Consider the following 24,717-nt stretch of genomic DNA (forward strand, 5'->3'; position numbering starts at 1 on the left):
GCTTTGAACACATTAGTCCGTATACGGTTATCTATGTAAGTATAATTGATAAGTATGACATAAGTATGTAAGTACTTATCAATAATACACCCTTAATAGCTGTAAAATAAACAGTGAAAGAATGAGAATATTATTTTCTTTCTATAGGCATCACTCAGCAAAAGTTTAAAGTCAGTTTTTAGGTTTAGTAGGCATGTACTCAAAACCAATCAACTATTACAGCACACCCAATTAATGTTCATCTGTTAAAATCCCTGTCTTTCAGAGCCTATTTAGATGTATAATTAAACATTTCTGCGTTGAATTTTCTAAGATCAAACAGTGACAAAACAAAGCACGTTTTCCATTTCTGTGCAAGCACTAAGTCATTGAGAAAATGATGGCATCAGTCTGTAAGACGAGAGCAGAAAGCAGTAATGACAGCCACGAGAGCTACTTAATCCAAAAAGCAAGATTACGGAGTAAGGAAAAGTGTTTGACAATCGTCTTTGCTTTTTGGATTGCGTAGAGGATAAGCATGAATCATAGGCGAAAGCTAAACCCGGAGAAAGCAAGGAGTGTTATCAATTTACTCGTAATGCTGGTATATGCTGGCTATCCCATACTTACTTTCGGTAGAGGTAGCTCTTGAAGCATTTGGTTTTCAAATTTAGATTTAGTCTGCAAGTTTAAAGTCATGCTTCTGCCGGCATGCATTGCTGAAAACCCTCCAGAGTGCAGCATGCCAAGGCTAACTGTGTTGTGTTTGTAAGCAGCGGTCTGAGTAGAGGAAACAACCACGTGACAGGTATGAACACACATGCTCCTTCAAGTAAGTATCACACATAAATGGTTAATTTCACAAAGTTTTAGTTTAAGCAAACAAACAGTACCGAGAAATAAATAGCTTCTTGAGGCATGCACTGGGTCACAGGGAAGCAAATACATTGCTAGTTATACATAAAATGGATACCAGAAAAGACTGCAACGCTGACAGCAGATGAAATATGTTCTCTGTGGGTTGAAAATTGCAGGATTTAACATGGTACAAGTCTTTATTTTGCAAATACGGCCAATTTTTGGTATGTCTGCAGCCACAGGTGGGCCAGAAAACGTCTCTAGTATAAAGAGCATCAAAGGCAGAGGAGAAAACCCTACACAAGAAGGCTCTGCACCATCTCTCCAGCTCTGCGGCTGGGACCCGCCAGGGACCAGGCTCCACACAGCCCAGCATCCCACCGCCCTGGGGAGATGGGCAGTGTCTTCTCCTGAGCAGCTGCTGCACGGCAATGCCCAGGCCTTCCCAGCGGCACAATCCCCACCACACAGCCCAGCTCCTTCGAGCTTTGCTCATCCTGGGCGGCCAACAGCCAGGAGCTGGCTTGCTGGCACCTGCAGGGATCCCTGTGGACTAAGGCAGCTGGATAAAATGACCAGTGTCAGCTTCCCATGAGCAAATACACATCGTAAGCTAAGTGTGAAGTTATTCCTTAAACAAGCATCTGGGAAGTGTTTATTTCCACCGGAAACGGCCCTGCTTGGGGTGCACTGCTCTGCCTAGGAATTAGGAATTCTCCAATCAGTTTGACACAACACAAGGCAGAAAGCTGAAGGAAGGGAAAAGCTTCAGCCTTCAAGCCAGTTTTTGAGCTTTACCCATTTGATCCTTAAGGATATTTTAATATGCATCACATTCGAGCAACTGGAAGGTTATGAATATATTAACACCAAACTCATGAGTATCTAGCAAAAAAATAGGTTTAAGGACACATTCTGCAGCTAACTTATGCATTTCATTACAGTATTTTTTCACAACCACTTCAGATTATGAAGCAAATCCAATTCATGAAGCAGGTCATTAAATAGTCAAGACCAAGATTGACATCATGCACTAATACTTGTACTGGTTTGTATAGAAGGCAAATGAGCAGAACTTCCTACAGCTAGAAGGAGTAATGATCATATCCCTTGTTCAGAACAGTGGCAGTGTGCATCCAGTGGTATTTTTCGGAGTTAAGGGATCCCTTGAAACCCCCTCCACTAACAGTGACGTGAAAGCTGAAATACATCATTTTACCCTTTAACTCTGGTGGTTTTATTTCTTTTTACTGCAAAGCTGTACCCAGCACCTTTGAAAGCTCTCAGATCATTACTGAAGTGGTGCATCTCAGCAGCACCTTCCCATCTGTTGATAAGGAGAGGTTTTTATGGGTTGCATTACTTCAGGCAGTGCTGCAGCAGTTACTGCGTTAGCAACGTGCACCGTGGTGCGTTACTTGCGCACAGACTCTGTGTTTATGGCTCATTTACCCAGGAAACCCTCACTCCAGCTGCTTTGGAGCACCCCCAGGCCCCTTTGCGGGCCGGTTCCTCTGACACCAGTGCAAGGAATTTCATTACTGGGAATTCTGGTGGTTACCACTGTACGTGCAAATAGTTTGACAGACCGAAACACACAACTAAAGGCATTAATTGCAGAGAAATGCCAAACATACCCTGTCTAACCTTCTAGCTTCTATATGTCTAAGTAGCTGTTGTCTCCAGTCAGCGGGCATTTTAGCACAGCTCTCATTTCCCTTCACAGGGGTAGGCCTTGTCTTTATATCACTGCTATCGGAAGGCTTGTCGCCATAGTTACCCAAGTTATAGTCTGACGGAATCTTTTCCAGCAGAGCTGCCATTGTCGGCCTCGCTGAGACCGGCCTGGTTTGGGATGTGCCGTAACTCTCTGTACTGTAGCTTCTTGCAGACAACGGCCTCCTTTGTGTCAGGTTTTTAACGGGAAAGCTTCCAGTCTGGGCTTTCACTTCTTGGTAGGAAGGGTGCTCGTCTTCGTACCTGCCGTTCCTCTTGAGGAACTGCGACTCGGCCACCGAGATACTGCCCTGGCGCTCCACGGCGCCGCGGTACGGGGCCCTGCCATACCTGTCGCCGGGGGGCAGGTCGTGGGGCTCGCTGACCCTCCTGAACATGGACATCTCGGTGGAGCTGGCCAGCGAATCCGCCCTCCTCAAGAAGCCCGGCCGGGAGCCCTGGGTCGCAAAGGGGGCCGCGACCACCTCGTCGTTCACCGAGGGCTGGGAGAAGGAGAACATGTGCTCCACGGGCGGGTAGCCGCGGTAAGCCCTCGGGCTCACCAGCTCCTGCGGCAGGTTCTTACTCTGCTGGGGGATGTAGTCGGGGTTGAGCTGGAAGGGCGGCAGGAGCCTCTTGTCCGCGGTCACCTCCACGGCTCCCTGCGGGTTGAAGCTTTGGTCGAACTGGTAGACCTTCTTCGTGACGGACGACTTCTGCTGCGGCTGCACCTTGACGCTGCCGTAGGTCAGCAGCTCGTCGTCCAGCATGGGGACGGACTGGCTGCGGGACATGCTCAGCATGCCGTGCTCCGGGCCCAGGAGCTTGTCCACCCTCTCGTGGGTGCCTACAGTATCGTTACCGGATGCATAGTTTTCCAAGGGGATATTATACACTTTGTAGGTACCAATGTCAATCTCATCAATACTTTGCGACTTCTTAAATTTGTTCGTTTTTAAATCCCTCATCATGGGAGAAAGCCGCTCCGTGCTCTTGCTGATCGAAATCACGTTTTTGGAAGGATCCGGGCGACAGTGGATATGGGAAAAGACGTTTGTGAGACTTCTGTTAGCATTTGAATCGTGATATTCCCATGGTATTCCCGGAGTGAAAGTGCTAGTCATTTCGGGAGACTCTTTGATATGATCTTTCCGCTCGGGCAAAGGGCTGGTGGTGGGGGTGCTTTCCAGTTTGGAAGGAAAAGCTGTCCTGTCTTCAAAAGGACTGGGGGTTCTGGTCCAATTTTGCCAAGGGTTGGGAGGAGGCACTTCAGATTCGTGTGTGTTTCTGAGCGTCGGCTGCTCCAGCTCCAGGGGAATGCCAACGATCCTGTCTTGCCTGATCAGCGGCCTGCGTCCGTGTGCGGATGTGCTCCTGGACTTGGCGCTCAGGAGCGGGTTGGCGGAGGGGTTCTCCACCGCGCTCTCCTCCGCCACGAAGCCCGTGTTGTCGTAGTGGGTGCTGTCGTTCCAGCTGTCGGGGAAGGTGTCGCTCAGCGGGCGCCGGTCCGTGCGCTGCGGCAGGCTCCCGGCCGGCACCGGCTCCCGCTGGCTCAGCAATGGCTTTGTTTCAATGGGCTGTGGAAAGGACTGGGCCAACCTGCAACAAACAGAACAAACCCAAACAAGATGAAATGCCCTCTATTAGAGCACGCACGCAGCCGTCAGACAGATGCAGTTAGGAGGCAACTTAATCCTCTCCCTCTGGCTTTGGGATCGTACCACGATCCTCGTGCACCTTGTGCCACTGGTTGGGCATGGATACCTGCAGCAGTGTTTTGCACTGGAGCACAGATTCTGTAAGTACATACACAGGCAAACCAACAGCTCCATCAAAACTCCTGGTTGGCTTCAATGCCATGTTCATAGAATTCCAGCTGAACGTATTTTCCTGCTTCAAAAATAATCTTCTGTGAGTGCAATGGAAGATGACTTTTAACACTTACATGATTATTTCTTTTAACAAAAAGACCAGATTCATTTTGTGCATGTCCTCACCACCAAGGGTTTAACCATCTCCGGTGAGCAAGCTCCAGCCTGTCTTTAATAGGGAAGAGCCTGTGGATGGAACTGTATTAGGTGATTTATGGCAGGAACAGACAGGGAAGGGTGCTCCTGCTAGGGTGTGAAACTGTTTCCAGGTTGCTGATGGTCAGTGCAAATTACAGCCTCCAAAGGACTGTGGTGTTCTCAGATAACCAGGGCAGAGTGAGGCTCAGGACAGCAGTAATGAGGCACACACTCTGTTGTCTGTGTGAAACTCCAGCCAGCTGCAGCTCAGGACCACAGAGAGCAGAGTAATTGCAGCTCAATTACTAGGCACTCTTAATGCATGATTATAGCACTTAGTTGAGCCACCAGCTGTAGAATTACTGACACAGAGTATGAACGGGTGGCCAACTCTGCACAGCCTGAGTTTTGAATTGCTACACAGACCTCTGCAAAACCAGGGTAAGACCACTGTATTTAACTGAATGCCTTCACAGGTAGCACAGGATCACTTTGAATGTCTATGATAACATAAGACAAAAGGCAACCAAAAGCTGTGTAGAAAGATGGTCCCACCTGTTTCCCCACAAAGAGTTGTTCACTGCTTCTTTAGCCGTTGTCTGCAAGGACCCCATTTTAACATGCGTGTTGGAGGACCCTGAGGAAGCCTGGGAAGGGGAATAGTCGGAGTAAGTGCCTGAGGAAACGCTGTTGTTCATACAATGGATCTTATCTGCTTCAGACTCATCGGTGGATTCTGAAACAAAACACAGCAAACGTTTTCAGGGGATGGCATTTGACAGCTACACTTCAGAAGAACACATTTTTAAATGAATACACACGTCCACAAATATGCATGTAATATGTTTTAAAATCATAGTGATGTGTAGGACATAGAATCATAGAATGGGTTGGGTTGGAAAGGACCTTAAGATCATCCAGTTCCAACCCTCCTGCCATGGGCAGGGACACCTCACCCTAGACCGCGTCACCCGGTGCTCTCTCATCTACAGTACATACGTTTTCATCGGTTGTAAGTTAAGTGAGTACCTTTCTTGTCTTTACCCAGAAGGACAAGTTTGGGTGGGTACAAGGGAGTCTCTGGCATGGACGGACGGAGCTCCCCTATCCTCATCTCGGTGGGAGGATGTCCAAAGGCTTCCTGGGGAATAGAATAACGCAGAGTAAACAGAGGAACCAGAACCCTCTTCAAACTGCAAGGAGCAAACATTTCACAGCCCTCATTTCATCAACGTGACAACGCACCAAAGCCCCACCAAACGGGTCGGGTCCAATCATCCTGATTTGTGAGCTGAACATTCTAATCAGTCCTACAGGAATACATGTAACAATTCTGGTGCTGAGCTCGTTCTGAAAATGGGGACAAATCAGATGGAACTTGCGAGATACATCAAGGCCATGCAAACATTTTGGATGGGGTAAAGGCCACAGAAGTGCAAGCTGCCAGTAGGAATGAATAAAAAATCAGAGCAAACAACAACAACTTATTTCAGGAGTAAGCACCCCCATTCATTTATGCATGGCACAACTCCTGCCATGGATGCAGCTGGCCCTGCAGCAGTATTTAATTAAAATGACCTTGTCTCTAAAGAGTCTTTTTTGCTAAATTAAAATGACTCAGATTTCATAAACTTCTCATTGAGAGTTCAGCAAACCTGCACCTTCAAAGGGTGCCCTGCACAAGCGTTGTGCTGGTTGAGCCAGCAACAGGATATACACTGAAAATAACAAGTTCAGAAGTGGCAGGGAAGTGAGATGTACCCTTAGATATTTTAAATGAGGACATTTAAATTGGCTCATGGCATAGCTAGGAGGGAATGAAGACACAAAGAGGGAGTCCATGGCATTTCTGATCCCTGGTATTGCTCAGCAATGAGGAAGATGCTGACCTGAAGATTGCTGTCCTGCGGACACAGGGTGGGAGTGGCACCTATTGGAGGAACAATACTGGTAACCCTGCCCTTGGGATAGAATGGATGGAAAGAGAACCCAAGAAGGAACAGAATGGGAAACGCAGTCTGTGGGTGTCAGTGGAATGGAAAGGGAACGGTGGAGACAGGCAGGGCAACACCAGGAAGTAGTACTGATGCAGCCAAGATCCTTGTGGGGAGGAGTATGAGAAACATGCATCCGCCCAGGAGTGAGAGCTGTGATTTCATAAAGGGATGGAAGTTGGAGAAGGAGAGGATCTAGCAAATGAAAGTAAGTCTTGGAGAGATAGAAGGAGAAAATCTATAATTAGCAGTATAAATGAGGAAGGAAACGGTTAGGAGAAATATATCTGGGAGGGAACTCGTACTTATAGAGACACTATGAGGATCTCTGTACCCTGACATTTTGTGGTTAAAGGTACTCCAGTGATTTTGCAGAGTGAAGTCAATTAAAGAAAGAGATACAATTTAAAATGGAGTACCAGACCCCAAACCACATCACTAAAATGTAAAATGCTACAATATGTTTATATTTACTGGCTTTACTCTGCAGGAGAAAACTTTCAGAGGTTTACTCTCCATTAACTACAGATGTTTCAACCCTTCTACATTTGGTGTTCTACTGGACGTAGCACCGTACCAAACCAGGTACCTTTGCAGCCCATGTAATGAACCCTCTCAGTGCTAACATTTAAGCCATACCGATTCTTAAAATGTCTTGTAAAGTCTTATTCAAGACTTTAAATTGCTTTCACATGCAGAGATCCCGTGCTGTGTGTGGTATTTCTTGCATGACAATAGTGGTGTACATACAACTCAAAGCTACCAATAGTGCAACATTCTTCCAGTGCAGCACAACCATCTCCTAGTGCAGTGTAACAAAGTGATGCAAACCCATTTTTGAGGAATACAGAAGTGCCCAGCATCCACAGTGGGGAATTCTGCACCTCTGAAGCACGGTGCGTGGTAACTCTCTTGCTGTACCTCTGAGCTTTTTGTATGCTCTTCTTCCTCCTTCCCGACTGGGGTTTCCAGAGTCGATCTATGAGTGTTGTCTGCATCAGACAGGTCACCCTTTTGGGATTCTTTAGTTTCTCTATCTTGAACCTAGAACCCCAATATTGTACCATGAAACTTCTGAAGGTTATAACTTAAAATAAAACTACTTGCTGTGAGACAGGAAGAGCCAGCAGTTCCATTTGTGACATAGTGATGAACACAGGTTTTTATTTCAGGTGCAAGATTTTATGCAGTTTTCTATGTTATATTCTTGGGTTTTCTCTTCTTTTTAGCCCCTCCTCCAGCTATTCCAGAAAAAATCAACACACTTTTGAAAGGACTAGTCTGGAATTTGTCAATATTCCATGAAAGTGAAATTCATTGTAAAAAAACCAAATCATATTCCATTAATTCTACTGTGTTTAAGAGGACATTTTTTCTTACACGCTCAAGAACAAAAAGGTCACTAATAAGAGAAAGAAAACTATTATTAATAGGCCCAATCGCAAGAACGAAGGGAAGAGATAAATGCAATTGTGTTGTGTCAGAACTTATTCATCAGGACTAACCAGGAAAGATATAGGTAGAGGACCGAAAAATATGGTGAGCTGTTCCCCAAGAGAAAATAAGTGGTAAAAACCATTAAAGTAACCGGGAAAGAGAAATATCACCAATTATTCATGCTGACAACACTAGAACATCAAATTATAATGGGGAGAAATGGGATTCTTGAAATAATCTAACTCTTGGAGTCTGCTTGCAAAGAATATGAAGCCTTGGAGCAGAGCGGATGGGGGCTCTGGGCAGGCACAGCACACACAAGGCACAGGAATGTGGGACCATTAATGATGGGTCTGTTCCAGAGGAACGATTAAATACATGTAAAGGGTTGGCAGCACTTCTGAACTGGAGGAGGCCAGGTCAGTCTGAAGAATGGCTAGAAAGAATTGGAGGAGCAAAGAAATACGTAGATTAAGGCAAACGTTACTTGGTCCAGATTTTAATGAAAGAATAAAGGAGATCACAGAAAGTGTAGGAACAAACATAACCGTGCGAAAGGCAGGCACAGTGCTGGGTATGCTGCTGTGCAAGCTAGCCATTATCAGACTGAGGTTAATAAAACTCAGTCCTCAACCCAGGAATGCAGAGAATTACCCCAAAACTGAGGATTATCTGGAAGAAAGCAGAAGGGAGGATCTTCCACTTGCTCCTCAACCTCCTACTCTCTGGCTGCAGCGGCAGCTTCCAGAAAGGCCAGTTTCAATAGCCATTAGATCTGAAGGTTCTCCCAAACAGGATGTTAACACAAGACATAACTGAACTGGTGTAAGGAAAACTTCCGAATGTGAATATGGAATCTGAAAGTGTGAGAATGAAGAAACCCTACCTTTCCTGCCTGCAGAGGTGGCAGAGCCACCAGCACAACATTACAGCACTGGTGCAGCAAGCTCTCAGCTTTTCAGCTCCAGCAGCAACCTCAGGCACATCATAGAGCTTCAAAAGGAGATATAATCACAGGAGGAACGGACTGGGCAGAGGCAGTTTTGGAGTTCCCATAGTGAACACAGACATAGCAGATCCTGGAAAAAAGTCATCCTGGAAAAAAGCTGCAGGTAGGATACAGTGACTGTTCCTGCCGTGAGTCTTTGCCTTGCAAGCAGATGGACCTACAAGTAGTTGGAGGAATGCACACACTGGCCTTGCCCATCCAGGTGATCAGAAATACAGCCCAGGGGATGCACCCAGGAACTCACCAGCATTACCCATCACCAAAGAAACCGAACTTAGAGATCCCCAGTTTACAAAGATGCGGTTTAGACTGAAAATTCCCATTTCCAGTAGTTCAGTCTCATCTGGGTAAGCCTGTTAGCTGACATGGTCAGGATTCCGCACAGATAAACTGCAGAGCTTCAGAAACAGAGCTTATCCAACCAGTCGTCAGTCATGTACTGCAGAGGACCTTCCAACATCGCCCTCAGTCACAAACCACAGAGAGGCTCTTGCCCAGCTCTGTATGTGGTCTTCACTGTGAGGACAGAAATCCCATCACTGCCCTGAGTTGCAACACCTTGATTTGTGATTGCTGTCTCTCATCTGTGGAGGAAACAAGCTTCTGCTGCTCTCTGTCTTGAGGGAACTGCACCCAGTTGCGTACATCTCGTGTCCATGCGCCGTGTGTACAAGCGCACAGATGCCATGCCCAGACACGGAACACTGCACCTCCTCCATCCTCATGCAGAGCAGTAGCCTCATGGGGTCAAGAAATGTCTTTTAGGGAAGGCAGCTGTACCTTGGAGACAGCCCTGAATAATGCTCCTCCAATCCAGACACTGAAATAAGCTCAGGCAGAAGTCAAAGTAACTGAAAATGAACTTGAAGACATTTGACATCCTATCTGAAGGAAGGTCTCCTGTGAGCCAGACCTCCAGAAGAGGAAATCATTACCTCCTTCCTCCTTTGACAAGGGCACAACCTCAGTAAAGATCTTTTGTGCTGTAGAGAAACCCAAACTGCTATAATGAGAATATTTCAGATTCCTGGTAAAATACAGGTAATTCTGCTGCAAACTTATCAAGACATGGGCTTAAAGCAGATACAAACCAAAACTGTAGCACATATTCCTCTCCCAGCCAGGAGAGCCTGTCATGGTGCATCTCATTAGTGGAAAACAGTTCCCACAGTAGCCACATGGACTGAATCAAGTGAAGCCAGGCATCCTGGGGGAACAAACCCCACAACCCAAACCCACACAGTGACAAGGTCAGCAGTTAGAAGGAGCAAGGTCTGACGTTGACTGAGATGAGGTGAAGGTCTCAGAAGATCCCATACAGCTCAGGCCTATTCTTCTAGCTCCTACCACTAGGATCTGCATTGGATCACTTCAAGAGTAACAACCGCTCCTTTTTACACAGTATTAGTAGACCTGCTTGGAATCAACACAGAGGGTGGAATGCCATAGGCTGGACTAGAAAGAGGTTGGTTTGATCCAAAGCTGAGAGTTATATAGAAGTATTTCCAGTTAAATTCTCAATCCATACATCTCAAGAATACCAAAACTATAAAGATCTTGATTGAAATCTGATTTGAGGTATTTCCCGTTGTTTCTCATGGAATGGCTACACAGCACACTGAGTTATCCCAGGCTCTCTTTTGTCCAAAATGCACATCTTGCAACATGAAAGACATCAGGGCATTCATTCTTAGGACAATGAAGATGTTTATTTTAATAGATGATTACTTAAGAAATTGTTTGCTCATTAGAACTGCAGGTGGAGGATGATAGAGGGGGTTTGAAATGTAGCTTCTTACTCATTTCAAATGCTTCCTTTACTCATTTAGAGACAGTTTTCTGAAGAGATGTGTAAATTAATTGCAAGGAAAAGCAAAAGTGATCAGAAAAGAAACCAGCTTTGGCCTCTGAGGATGAAAAGTGAGCAGTGCACCTGAAATCAAATTACCTTGTTATTAGAAACTGTCTTCAGCCTAAATCTACATCAGAACACACCTGCAATTTCAAACTGTATTTAACTCGAGGCTTGAGATCATGTCTCCTAATTATCTGCAAAGCAAATGGAGCTTAATTACATTTTATTTAACATGTTATAACTGAAATCATGCCAATATTATTCACAAAATCATTCACCCTTTTTCCAGCTTCTCATACCTCCTCTTTATCCTCATGCAGGAAGCCAAAGAGAGCAAAATGCATGCAGTAACCTGCTCTACAGCCACAACATCTTCCCAGTGTTGTGTGAATGACAAGAACATGTTTTTCTCTTGTTTAGTAGGGGAGGCAGTTGTGTAACTAATCCAGATGGTCCTAGAGGTCCCTTCCACCCTGGTGTTCTATGATACTAGTCCTGACTGAGTACCAGGGGTATTAAGATCTTGATAAAGTTCCACCATCTTCACTATTACAACATCGGAAGATGAAAAAATACATCTTCACTTCTCTGCTGGCAATAGCCATGTGCTTACATCAGTTGCTCATGGTAGGAATTTAGGCAGGAAATTGCAATCACATTATTTAATTGCACTCCAGGAGTTACTGCAGCATCTTCAGCAATTCAACTGCTTGTATAGAATGCTTTCTGTGATGCCCATGAACATTCCCAGGAAAACCAGAAAGGACTATGCTCCTGTTGCAAAAGTGAATGCATTGTTGTCAAAGAATGAAACGTAAGAAGGAAATTTGCCTTCACCCTTTTCTGTGTTAGAAACCAGCCTGTATAACACAAGCATCTCACAGTAACTATAGTATTTTATGGTGTTTCTGCAATTTACTCGCTCCTTACACCTCTGTAACAGAGGCTTCACTGGGCTCTGTGCACGCACAAGGCACTTCCGTGGCTCAGTAAGGCTTTAGTTTAACAACCGAACATTGAGTTGAACTGTACTAAACATTTAGTTTAGTAAACTGTAGTAAACCAGTGCAGCCACCTCCTGAAACCACAGCCACAAGACCAAACACCTGATGTCTTTGTCAGACAACACTGATCCAAATTCCACAGAGATAATATGTTCACAGCAGGGATAATTCAAACCTGCAGAAAGCTATGATGAATATTCAAGTTCAAAAGTTACATGACACAAAATCAATTGCGTGTATTCAGCAACAACAGCAGAACACGTCGATGCTCACACCGCAGGTCATAAGCTGGCTCAAAGGCCAGATTTACACAGTAAGAAAGGATTTAAAGAGTCAAAAGGAATAATGGTGGAATTGAAGATTTCAAATTTAGGTAAAACCATGTATGATTTAAGTATTTTAGCTTGAAGGACTAACCAAAACTGTGCCTAGATTTGGAGAAAGTCTTCTGAAGCCATCTTGAAGAGAAAACTTGTGATTTTTGTTTGCTTGGGTTTTTTCCTAGGAAATGCAGTGTAAATGAAACACAGGGCACTGACAGAACAGCTACAGCAACTGCTGAGCGTGTAAGAACAGCCAATCCATGGTAAGGCTATGGGGAATTGAGGGAGAAAGATTCCTGCACACACAACTAGCCAGAGCCAGGGATATTTCAAGGACAATGAATTCAGCATAATGTGTAACTCACAGAGGAGTGACAAGTTAATGTGATCATTTCTTTTCCTCATTTCTTTCTTTTCAACATGAAGACTTCATCAAGATTTTCAAGGTGCTCTTGTAGACCTGCCCGAGCTTTTAAACTACCAATGTGTGCTGCCAGGGTAAGAGATTTCCCTTAGTTACCAACTGTGCCTGCACAGAGCAAGTCATTAGTGTGAACCTTAATGAGTAGGTACCCTCTGAGATGAAGCTTCAGATGTTTGTAGCAGCTTTGCACAAGACTGCAGTATTCAGGAATTCACCTTTCAATGACAGCATTTGTTAGAAGTGAAGATGTTACTACCCACACTGGCAAACATACCAAGGGCTATATTCTGCAACCTCTTTTAAGTCCCCTCCGTGCAGGGGAATCCTGATCTAAAGCTCCCTGCAGTTGAAGCAGCACTCCTGCTGACTCCATTCACTTGTGACAAGGTCCCTGGCTATCTATCCATTAACGCAGTGTGAATAGAAGCAGCAGAACCTGATAGCATCGTGGGGTCACATGGAACAAACTGATTTGCCAGCAACATATCTGACACAGAAATGCACTTACTGAAGTCTGAGAGGTAAATCGTGATCAGGCCCATTCTCCTCCTAATCTGCAAGTCATATCGTTACAGTTTAGGAGAGTGCTCGTATGTATCAGTAGCTAAATTCAGATCTAAGTAGATTTAAACCCCCAAATTCAGTCTGGTAAACTCAGGCGTTTTGGGAAAACCAGAGACTGGATATAAAACTAAATTATAAGTTACAGAATGAAACTGGGAGCTCTTAGGCATGAAGTTCACAGCAGATGCAGCATATCACTGGAGGGAGTTATGTGAGAACCTCATTTTGAACTCTGGAGAGGAACAACGATCCTTTTACATTACCTCCACTGAAATCTCCTTTGGTGCCATGGGCCACTTGTGCTCATACTTGTCTTTCACAGTTTGGTCACTGTTGGCGGTTGGTGCTGCGTTCTCAGGCCGTACTCCATGGCTTGTTTTGCCCACCAGATTTTGAACTGATTTTACCATATTCTTTAAATCCTCCGGGTATGGAGTGGGATAACGTTTTAGATTTATTTCAACCTGAACATTCATAAAAAGAATTAAAGCACAAATACAAAATGAAAACAGCATGCAAACGAAAACCATGGTTACAGTACTATGGCTAAGTGCAAATCCCTCAAATCTTTAATTATCTCTTTGAGGTAATGTGCTACAAACAGCTCTCTTCATGGAGTTTTTGTACTGAAATTTGCTCTCAGTTACACTATGTCAACCTGTAATGGAATTTCACTGACATAAAATAATGGATGGGAATGATTCCCTATAAGCCCATCTTGTGCCCTGTGAGAGTATTGTAGTTTAATTCTACACTTTGCTTGAGAGTACTGACATATTAAACCACACCTTTGTAAAACAGCACTGGTGTAAATGCAGAATTAATTATAACTGTGTTTGGTGTTCTGAATTCATCTGAATTATCTATGGCAGCTGAGAACAGACTCTGATCTACCGGGAGCTATTTGCTCTTTGTTGTACATACATGCACTCAAGTGTGTCTTACTCTTTTCTCATACAAGAAAACAGACTCAAACCATGACAGAAAAGTCACCCAAATGGCACTTTGAGTGACTGACAGACCTACGGATTTGCCAGAAAGCTCCACATTTAAGTCTCCAATTTTTATCACTCAGAAGCAGAGAAACATCGTATTCCCCAAGTCCAAAGCGATGCTAATTTGAAGGCAACTCTACAAAATCTCAGGGCTGAGTGAAGGGGAGGAGCAGCTGAGAAGGCTCATGGGTGTCATCACCCCATCACCTGCAAAGACATCACACTGCCAGCAAATTGCTCTGAGGAGATGGTGCAGCAAATGCCCACATCAGCAGCGATGGAAGCAGGAAAGATGACATACATGATGCTGACCTCTCCGTACGCCTCCCGCACTATGGACCTATTTTGTCTGCTGAACATCACACCCCGTCATGAGAAGAGATGCTGAGGAAACTGAAGTGTACATCCAAACAAAGCAGTACCTTGGCAAGGCTGCCTGGGCTGTGCAGAGTGTGGGTACCCACAGGTCTGTCTCTAGAGCCCTACCACAGATGCTTCCCTCTCAGCACAGGGCCCTCTGCTCCTCAGAGCATCTCCTGCCCTCCCCACTGCAAACTGGTCCTATCTCCACCACCTTTGTCCAAGCTATGAAAGATGGCTGTGGCTTCACATGGGATTTACAGGGGAACCGGAAAGCCCACCGTGTGGAGCAGCAAGCCTGAGCACAGTGGCTGAGCTCACTGCTCTCTGAGTGCCTGAATGTGGTGTGGAAATGCAATAAAATCCTTAAACGGGGTAAACTTCCAGCTCCCAGTGCATGCCAGGATAACTGCTCCCACTTACGAGGCTGTGAAATTTGAAATCACCCCACATTTACCGTGTGATAAGCATTTGGAAGCGTTTACTACAAAGAAGCTTTTGCCTCATTGTGTATGTAAGGTAAGCCAAGGCAGCTTACTTTTGATAGCTCACTGTTATAGCTGCTGGAATTTAAATTCCTAAAGAGCAGGAAAAATGTAATTTGGGATTCCAATGAGCATGGGCTGTTCATAGGAAGAGTTTAGACGCAAAAGCATGATCAATTTGGAAAATAAAACTGTATGAAATACTAGCATACGATTCTGAACCACAACCAAATAAACAGTACAGAGAATTGATTCTGACATGACTTTAACATAAAATGTTACAATGTATGACTGTGATGCCATATGTTGAGAAGGAATTTCAACAGAAAATAATAAATTAAGTCTATAAAGTGTTACTAAAGCTCTGGTTGATTTACGGTTGAAAGAAATCGTGTTTCCGTGTGGCCTAATGAGGCACCTGCTTTTTCCCAGGAATAGGACTGAGATTTAAGCGTTAAGGTCTGCAGACAGAGCCAGCTTAAAGCCAAGCCACAGGGCAAGTTCTCACTTGTACTAGGCAAGGAAGAATTAACTGAAAGGTTTTCCTGAGATAGACAAGCCACAGGCAGGGATTTCAGCGAGAGTTTTGTATCACTGTATTAATATTAAACAGTGAACGTTTCACATGGCAGCGGTGGAAGGGGATAGCCACTGAATGCAGATATTTTGATCAGTGATTTAGACTTATCATTAGAGGAAATCTGTACTCCCTGTCGACACAGCTCTCGCATGGTTAACGCTACATCAAAAGGAGCATGACCCTGAAAGAGAATTTTCAAGTTCAAAATTCTTGATGGAAGACGCAACTGAGCAATTTCAGTTACCAAATAAATCTGTTTTACCCTATAGCTGGCTGAGAGTTCAGTTTCAGCTAGGAAAGATCAAAAGTGAAAACTAGGCATGCGATAAAACAGCACTGATGTCTGTGGTTACTGCCTAGTGACAGTTTAAATTAACCTTCAGATTCATCCCATAAAGGTCAGGTAAAACTGCTAAGAACATACCTGTTAAAACCTCCCTTTGACCTATGGCCACACCGGGATGGTGTGACACACACTGAGTCCTCAGAAGGTTCCAGCCATTACCTCTACACACAGGCTGATGGACAGCTCGGTCAACTCCTTACAACACCCTCATGCTCATTTGTATCTAAAGCTGTCCTGGGTTCAGCAGTAGCAGTCATTTTTTCTCCTTCTTAGTAGCTGGTGCAGTGCTGTGGTTTTGACTTTCAGCCTGGGAACAGCGCTGATAAAGCCGATGTTTTTAGTTACTGCTCAAATGTTTACCCTGACCAAGGACTTTGTGAGTCTCATGCTCTGCCAGGGAGGAGGGGAAGCCAGGAGGAAGCAGAGACAGGACACCTGACCCAAACTGACCAAAGAGGTATTCCATACCACAGCACGTCATGCCTGGGATGTAAAACTGGGGGCAGTTACCTGGAAGGGCTAGATCACTGCTTGGTCGGGCTGGGTATCGGTCGGTGAGTGGTGAGCGGCTGTATTCTCTTCCCTTGTTATTTCCCTCATCATTATCATTATTGGTGGTAGCAGCAGTGATTTGTGTTGTACCTTAGTTATTAAACTGTTCTTATCTCAACTCGTGGGAGTTACATTCTTTCTATTCTCCTCCCCATCCCTCCGGGAGCAGGGGTGAGGAAGGGCAGAAGTGAGCGAGGGCTGCATGGCTGAGTTGCCGGCTGGGCTAAACCATGACAAGAGCTGAACTGACACTACTAGGAAAAAGCATGGACACACCAGAAGGATGCAAATAAACATTTCTATCTTATTCATAGGAACTGGTTTTGAGGTCATTTTTTCATGGCTTGGGCAAAAAGGCTCTTTTCCATGATATGGAAAATCCCACACACACCTCCAGTGGGAAATTCTTTCACAGCCTGGCGAGATTTCCCAGGTTTGAGCAGTATTAGGTCTCTACTTACAGTTTTCACACACTGCAGGTATTTCTGGGTACCTGGTGTACACACAGTGAGGTACCCGAGAGGAGAGAAGCTCTCTTCAAGGTACACAGACAGGAGAGAATATCTGATCAGCTCCTAGCTCCCTGCTTAGCTTTTCATTTAATTATTCTGCTCTATATAAGCAATAAGTACAGCATCAGCTGCAGAGTTTAGTGGTTTGAACTGATGAGAACACATTAGGATCATTATCCAAGGCCAGGTTGGACGGGGCTTGGAGCAACCTGCTCTAGTGGAAGGTGTCCCTGCCCATGGTAGAGGGCTGGAACTGGATGAGCTTTAAGCTCTCTTCCAACCCAAACCATTCCATGATTTTGGAGGAGAAGAACATTGGGTTTTATGTGGGAATAGAAGCATCTCATCCAGAAGCAGACTCACATTCTACAACACTGGTTTATGCCCACTCTCTATGGATGAGAGGGAGAACAGGTAAGAACCACCACTACCAGAGCATCCATTGCACCCCCAGCAGCTCCAGGGCCTGGGATCACATCACACAGAGACATCTGCTCACAGCATGGGCACAGGCCAGCTCTTCTTGCTAAGTAAGTCCTGTTTCTAGGAAACCTGGAAGGAAGCGTGGTGCTATGCCTCTGCTTCCCTGTTCTCCATGCAGCAGATGGCAGTGTTTGAACTGACGCAGAGGAACAGCTCAGTGCAGGAAGGAGTTATTTATTCTACAAGAACAGTTTACTCAGAGGAAACATTTGTTTCAGCCATTCATAGTGTTCTGAAATATATTAAACCCCAACGGCTAAGTGATGTAATTCATACATTACATTCCAATATTTAAACTAACACTAGCAAATACCATACAATACAATTAAATTCTTCTATCATCTTACAAAGATTCCCAGATGCTGCTTTCCTTATATGACCCATAAACCTGCAACTCATCTGGGGTACAATTTCAGCTTAATCCCTTTATTGTGAGGCAAAGGTTGTGTTTGGGCTTCATTCTCTGCTTTATTAAAGCAGCAGAGTCTGTTATCCCTGGTTACAAGAGTTAGATGAAAATTCCTTGATTGGGAAAAATACTAAAAAGGAAAAATCCAAGATTTCCAAGAAGATCTAAATGGGATGTTAAATAACTGTTAATAATGGTATTGCTAATTTTAAAAGGAAAATATGATTTAAACCTCCTCACAGGACTTTTGTCCCTGGCAATACATTTGATGTTGGGTATCTTCCCACAGGTAAAAATGTGCAGTGTTTAAGTGTCTGATCTGGGGTAATTCCTTTATATTATTCAAGAAATGGAAATTTTCATGCCATGTACATGTAGCTGGTCCTGACAATGTCCTTCTGACAAGGTTTATGATTATGGACTCTACTGAAAACTCGGGAATTACATTGATTTCAGATAACTGGAGGAGGATATTCATGCTTTGATCTTCATTTTTGGTAGGTTACAAACCTGACGAGAGAGACCCCCTCCACTGCACATCCCTGTGTACCCCTCTGAAGCTGCAAAGATCTCATTGACTTTGAGAGGAACATGGAATCCCCTGTGTGATCTGATCATTTCTCAGGAACCAGGTGGTGGGACATCAATTCCAAGTCTCCCAACATTCTGTGTTATTCTTGTCTTCGTGACAAAACACCCTGCACAGCAGGAACCCGACATGAGGGCTATGGGCCTGAGCTGACGTGTGGAACTGAAGTGTTGCTGTCTAGACAGCAATAGCAAAAGCAGAAATGGGTGGTGTGAACTTTAGGGAGAACAGACATGCTATTCTTCCTCTCTTGCTGTACTTCAAACACGGTGACGAGTACTTTCTAGGTATTTAGAACTCAAAACCAGCTCAATCCCAGATCTGCAGCTTGGACTCTGTCTATACTATGTGAATTCCAGAATAAATCAAATAGAACTTACCTTAACTTTCCCTGCATTTTCCTCCTCTTCCTTTTTTTCTTCAAATTCAAAGGCAACAGTCATACGTTGCTGTCTCTGCTCCTCCCATAAAGTAGGGTTAAAACTATCACTGTCTGACTGGAAATCTACAGTTAAATTGCAAAGAGCCATTAGTGCATCCAGCAGAAGACTGGAAATGATCTAACAGACACGTTCTTAGTTGATCCTGTCATCTTGGGTTATTGGTTTAGAACTGCTGAGGGGGGAAGTGAGAGTAGTAACCCATAACCCATTACAAACAGTGCTTAAGCTTTAAACTGAAGTGAGAGCAATGGGGAGCAACAGGGTTTTGATGCAGGTCTGGAGCGGAGGGATGTATGAAAGCTCCCTCAGATGGGTCCAGTGTCCCCGCAGGTTGAGCCTGCTCTGACCGCGTGCCCATCTGCATGGCAGCAAGGCATATCTTAGCATTTCTGTCCCACGCACACTCAATTCCCAAGTTCAGATTGCTCCTACAAAGCCATTCTGCTGACAATATCAAAGTGTTTAGGAAAATGTAAATCTGATGGGCTGAGAATAAAGGATTTGCAAACAGGATTCCTTTGGGTATGACAAAACACACACTGGCATGTGGGCACCACTGGCTTTGTGTGTCAGAAGAGGCACACACATGCACAGAACCAGGTCTGAAACCCCTTCTTTTCCCTCCCTCTGTTCTTTCCTCCACTATCTGCACAAGCTCTGCTTCTGCCTCTGTGGGCAGAGCTGATGGCATTTTACCTTCATCGCTGCGGGGTTGCTGGGGAAACATGTAGTTAGTCAGAACTCGCTGCTTTGTTTCGGGGTGAGCCTCGGTTTGCAGTGGAATGAGAGCCTTGGACTGTGCAGAAAGGCAAAACAGAGAACTGTTAATTCACAGCATGTGCATGGAGAGGAGATTTAGCACTCGATAAATAGAAAACACAAGATTAACTAAAATTCTACATGAGGACAAACTTCTCTGTGGACTAAACCAAGTATCACTTTGGTGGAAAAGCCTCCTCTCCCATTCCTCACTTCTGGAATTCCTTCCAGGACCAACAGAATAACCCCATCTGCACATTCAGTCATCCCATGGAGGAAGCTGAAGGCCCAGTGGAGCAAAGCTGCAGCTACACAGTTACAACACCCACTTTGCGGCTGTGGTCTGTTTAAAGCTAGGGCTAACGAGGAGAAGATTCATGACAGTTATTAGTTCATCTGAGGGTAAAACTGGTGCAAGATACTGGAGAATTTACATGGAGGCACTCTGAATATTCAGATGTTACTGCTGTGTCTTGCTTCAACTGATGCAAGGGGCTTTGGACAAGAGTGAATGGCTTTAACCTGCCAGAGGGGAGACTGAGATGAGCTCTTAGGCAGAAGCTCTTCCCTGTGAGGGTGCTGAGGCGCTGGCACAGGGTGCCCAGAGAAGCTGTGGCTGCCCCATCCCTGGCAGTGTTCAAGGCCAGGTTGGACACAGGGGCTTGGAGCAAGCTGCTCCAGTGGAAGGTGTCCCTGCCCGTGGCAGGGGTTGGAGCTGGGTGAGCTCTAAGGTCCCTTCCAACACAAACCAGGCTGGGGTTCTGTGTTTTTCTATTATCCCTCCACTTAATCTCCCCTCCCTTCAGCTTTAACATTTTTTGCTTCGCTATAGAATCAAGAAGTACACAGAAGGAGCAGTGCACTAAGCAGCACCAGTGCAAATCTACTGACTGCCATGCTATTGGCTTTGATGTGACGTGAGAGCCTGGCTGAATGGTGTGCCCTGGCCAGGAGTCAGCAGGAATGTTATCTGACGTCTGGACAACGGAACCTCCCCATCTGCTGGGCTCTGCTTCCATAAGGGCTTTTTCATGTGGATAAAAGGATGGACTCATTTCTGGTAGCATGACAATTGGCCCCTGAAGAATTAACCTCATCAACTGCAGCTAAAGAAGTGCAATATCTGACTATGAGCATTATTGCAAAGTGGGAACAATGAGATTATAAGGCTGTATTGAGATTATTAAAACCTGTTAGGTAATGTCAAACATGTCTTTGTGCAAATGGAGTTTTTCTCCATTTAGGGTTAAATTATAGAGGTGCAAAATGATTCTATCCATCAACCCTGGAGAGGGTCAGGACTTATTTCAGTGCTGAGATGCTGGTTGAACTGTTTCATTTCTCAGTGTTGCATAAGCTCCATCATTTGTTTTAAAATAGAAACCAAAGAACATATAGCTGGGAAGCCAATCCCTTTGGAACAAAGAAAGGCAAACTTAAATGTAAAAGGAACTTAAATGAGAGTTTTCCCCAAAACAAGCCTCAGAGTTCTGGTGCATCTTTTACATATTTAAACTCCCATTGACTTTAATGGAGTTTAAAGTATGCAGCAATGGGAGCGTGGAAAGGGAAAAGGCAGACAACAAGAACAGAGGCATAGATGGAGTAAAGGATGGAAAGTTCAGTAACAAAGTCTTACCTCTTGAGTTCCTATTTACAAAACGTTCTCTTGTACTTTTGGCCTTAGAGAAGCTTAGCTAAATGCAAGTGATAAATCCTGCAAAGGTGATCTCTCCAAGTTAACAAATGACAGCCAGAGGAATCTAGACCTTGATATGAAAGCATAAAGCTGGACTGGGAGCAAATACTTGTAAAATTCTCCTACAATCATGTATTAAATTACAGGTTTCATCCCCAGCCCTGGCTGAGACCCCGAGTTACTGAAGAAAATATGAGTACCCAAAGTCATTACCTGGTTGTCAGAGAGCCACAAAGCTGCAAGCTCTTTGAGCTTTGTAAAAGTGAAGGGTAAATTCTTCAGCCTGTGAACGATAATATTGGAACCACATGAATCCATTTGCACTATAGTTTCTTTCAAAGCTCTGTAAGTAGCACGTTTATCTTGACCAGACTGGGATTGCTATGACTCCATCTCTTTATATTCTCTCATTTTTTAAGAAAATATAATTGATTATTTAAGGCCTTCCAGGTTTGGAATCTAAAACTACTCACATCATACCCTAAAAGCGTTAAGGAGATACCAATATTTTGCCTTGGCTATAAAGGAACCAAAGTTACAGCTTCTAATGCAGACAACAGGAAAAATCTTGGTCCCAGGAAGGCTTAGAGGAAAGATGTCAGTTTTCAGGTGACAGAAATCCTTTTATTGGACATTTACATTTTGGAACAGAAATCCTCTGAACTTACTGAAAATCCCTTTTTGCAGAAATGTTAGGAAAATGATTAAAATACTATAAATATTCAGAGTGAACCTAAATGCCAAAATTAAATGAAGCAGGAGAAAAAACATTTTAGTTATACATGTAAATGCATTTCCTAAGAGCGATCCGAATGTAGGAGTGGGGGCAGGATGAATAAATCCTTGTGGAAGCTTCACTCAGGTTTTCCCCACTAATTCTGAACATGCTCTTTTTACTTCTTGGTCTGTACCAACACGAGAGTGTCCTGACCGCACACTGACACTGACCCATCTTAGTGTTAGGGATGGTGAAGGAGCTGGAGGGCTGTAGGAAGAAATGGACTGACCAGAGGACTGCCTACAAAGACAAAAGCTAAATGTGATTTAACAGCAAGAAAAGAGGAAAAGCCCTTTCCTGAGAGTCAGACATCCCATGCTATGGAAAGAAAAGCTCTTACAGAGATGTTCACTCACACCTCAGATAAGGGTGGCATCGTGCTGCCCCATGTGCAGGGCATCCTCATCATAATCCATTGCCATCTCCCACCAAATCGCCAACACCACTCCTGCAGCCTTCTGCACATTAAAACCTACCCATACTTTTGGGACATAAGCACCTCATGAGCTTTTACGCCACTGCCTCTCTGCAGTGCTTTGAAACTGTGCCCATTATGGAATTTGTAGGTGTATTTTTGCCACAAAGTCATTACCTCTGAAGATAGTGTTATTTCAGTGTTATTGCTGTGGAACAGTGCACTGTGGACACTCTATATATATTAAGGTTACAAGTTTAAGCTGTAATAGTTAACATAAAGATTCTTAAATAGTGTTTAACCATGTGTTTAATGCAGAGCTTTTTTTCTGCATAAAAAGAGAAGAACTTTGGCTTTTCAATTGATACTGTTATTTCTGTACATTTTAGGATTCAGTACCAGTAACATAAGTTTAAAAACTCAACAGCAGCCTCTGTCTGCAGATGTCACTGGTGGTGGTGGTTCAATGCACTCAAGTTGAGAAGTGTGTACCAAAGGGAGAAGCCAAGCTGGTGAGCTTGCTCCAGAAATGGTGTGTGGCAAGGGGATCTCCAAGCTGGTTTTCCATTTCCATACTCAAAACACAGAATTCATTACTTTTAATTCTTCTTTGTCAGTAAGCCTAGATACCCCTTTTTAAACCTCTGAAAAGGCCAGATTTTAAGGATTCTTTAAAGGAAGAAACCCCCAAATAGAGCTCAAAGAATGAGGGCACCCAAAATCATGGGTGGTTTTGGAAAATGCTCAACCAAGATAAGCCCCAGCCTCTTTGCCTAACTGCAATCTGGTTTTGAGAACTACGACTGCTTCATAAATCATGTGCTGTAGGAACATCTCTCCCTCATCTGTATTGCCAGTGCTCATGCAAGCGCTCCGGCCTTCACCAACAAATGAATTACCAAGTGGTTTCACGCTCTACCCAGGGTCAAAACAAGGCCCATGATAACTGGCACTTACACTGCATTAGTTTAACCATGAAAGGGAAATAGATCAATGTTTTTCCAGCTTCATCAGTCAAAACAAGGATATATCACAGCTATAGAGGATCTCAAACATTAGTTCTGCATAGACGTAGGTTGATTGCTTCTACATCCTCTAGGCCAAATCCTACTTGCTATAAATCAGCATAACCTGCTGATTTCAAAGAGCTAACTCACATCATCCTCAGTAAAGGATTTGGCCTCCTCTGAAGAGAGAAATGTTCATCAGTAACTGAAAAAAGCAATTAATCTGCACTGCTTCCATTGCTCTTGCACATATCTCTAGTTAGTACAGAGAAATAAAACTTTCTGGGTGTGCTGTTCAACAGAGAGCATTCTCTTTTATGCTGAGATGCTGAAACTTCTCACTAGACAGCTTGGAAAATCACATATGTCATTATTTTTATCAATCTAAGGGAAAATATATTCACAGAACTAAATGAAACTCTAATTGGTGCAGAGATAGCTAATCAAGAAGATGGCCAAATCAAACTGACTTAGAAATCAAAGGCAAATTAGGCTGTACCAAACTGACTTGCTCTGACTGTGACTGGTATTTTATTCAGCCTGAATAAAGGACCTTTGCATGGGACCATTTCTCTACCAGAAGGCTTGACAGAGGAAGGGCAGCAGGCAGGATAGGGAAGAGGATGGACAGAAACATGGTCACAGAGCCTACACCCTTCCATCAGGCATCAGCCCAGTGATGTCCTGAAACATAAAGTCCACAGGAAAACAGTATCTCTGATTGTTCAGGACAATGACACCAGTTCCAACTGGTGCCTGCTGGGTGTGCTCCCTTGCATGAACAACAGTTCCATTCCTCTGCAATGTTTTCACCACTAATAACTTCAGTTTGCAATCTCTTACACTGGTTTGTGAAAAGAGCGGAAAACGTGATAGCCAAATTAAAGGAAACTCTGAGTGCTGTAGAGATTACCTGTGTGCCCCATCCCTGGCAGTGTTCAAGGCCATGCTGGACACAGGGGCTTGGAGCAGACTGCTCTAGTGGAAGGTGTCCCTGCCCGTGGCAGGGGGTTGGAACTGGGTAAGTTTAAGGTCCCTTCCAACCCAAACCAGTCTGGGATTCCATGATTCATACTAATTAGGTTAAACTACAGGTTAAATCACATATGCTATTGGTAAATGTGAAAGTTTCA

The 24,717-nt window shown here is 44.3% G+C and overlaps 1 protein-coding gene across 4 annotated transcripts in view; it reads right to left on the minus strand.

Annotated features, from left to right (window-relative positions):
- LRRC7 (leucine rich repeat containing 7) overlaps window positions 1-24,717 on the minus strand; it is a gene marked incomplete at its 3' end in the record, with an annotated part of 94,702 nt that overhangs the window by 14,975 nt on the left and 55,010 nt on the right. The window contains exons 12-20 of one of the 4 annotated variants that reach the window (XM_080623259.1): window positions 21,598-21,667; window positions 19,623-19,722; window positions 18,864-18,988; window positions 13,436-13,636; window positions 7,478-7,600; window positions 5,592-5,703; window positions 5,118-5,298; window positions 2,475-4,152; window positions 610-759 (exon numbers count right to left, since the gene is read on the minus strand). In XM_080623259.1, coding sequence (XP_080479385.1) covers window positions 610-759; window positions 2,475-4,152; window positions 5,118-5,298; window positions 5,592-5,703; window positions 7,478-7,600; window positions 13,436-13,636; window positions 18,864-18,988; window positions 19,623-19,722; window positions 21,598-21,667 — 2,740 coding nt within the window. The remainder of the gene's footprint in view (window positions 1-609; window positions 760-2,474; window positions 4,153-5,117; window positions 5,299-5,591; window positions 5,704-7,477; window positions 7,601-13,435; window positions 13,637-18,863; window positions 18,989-19,622; window positions 19,723-21,597; window positions 21,668-24,717) is intronic. The other 3 variants (XM_080623260.1, XM_080623262.1, XM_080623261.1) reach the window with 3 other exon arrangements.

The sequence above is a fragment of the Psittacula echo genome (genome assembly GCF_963264785.1).
Source record: "Psittacula echo genome assembly, chromosome: 7".
In the NCBI taxonomy this organism is placed as follows: domain Eukaryota; kingdom Metazoa; phylum Chordata; class Aves; order Psittaciformes; family Psittacidae; genus Psittacula; species Psittacula echo.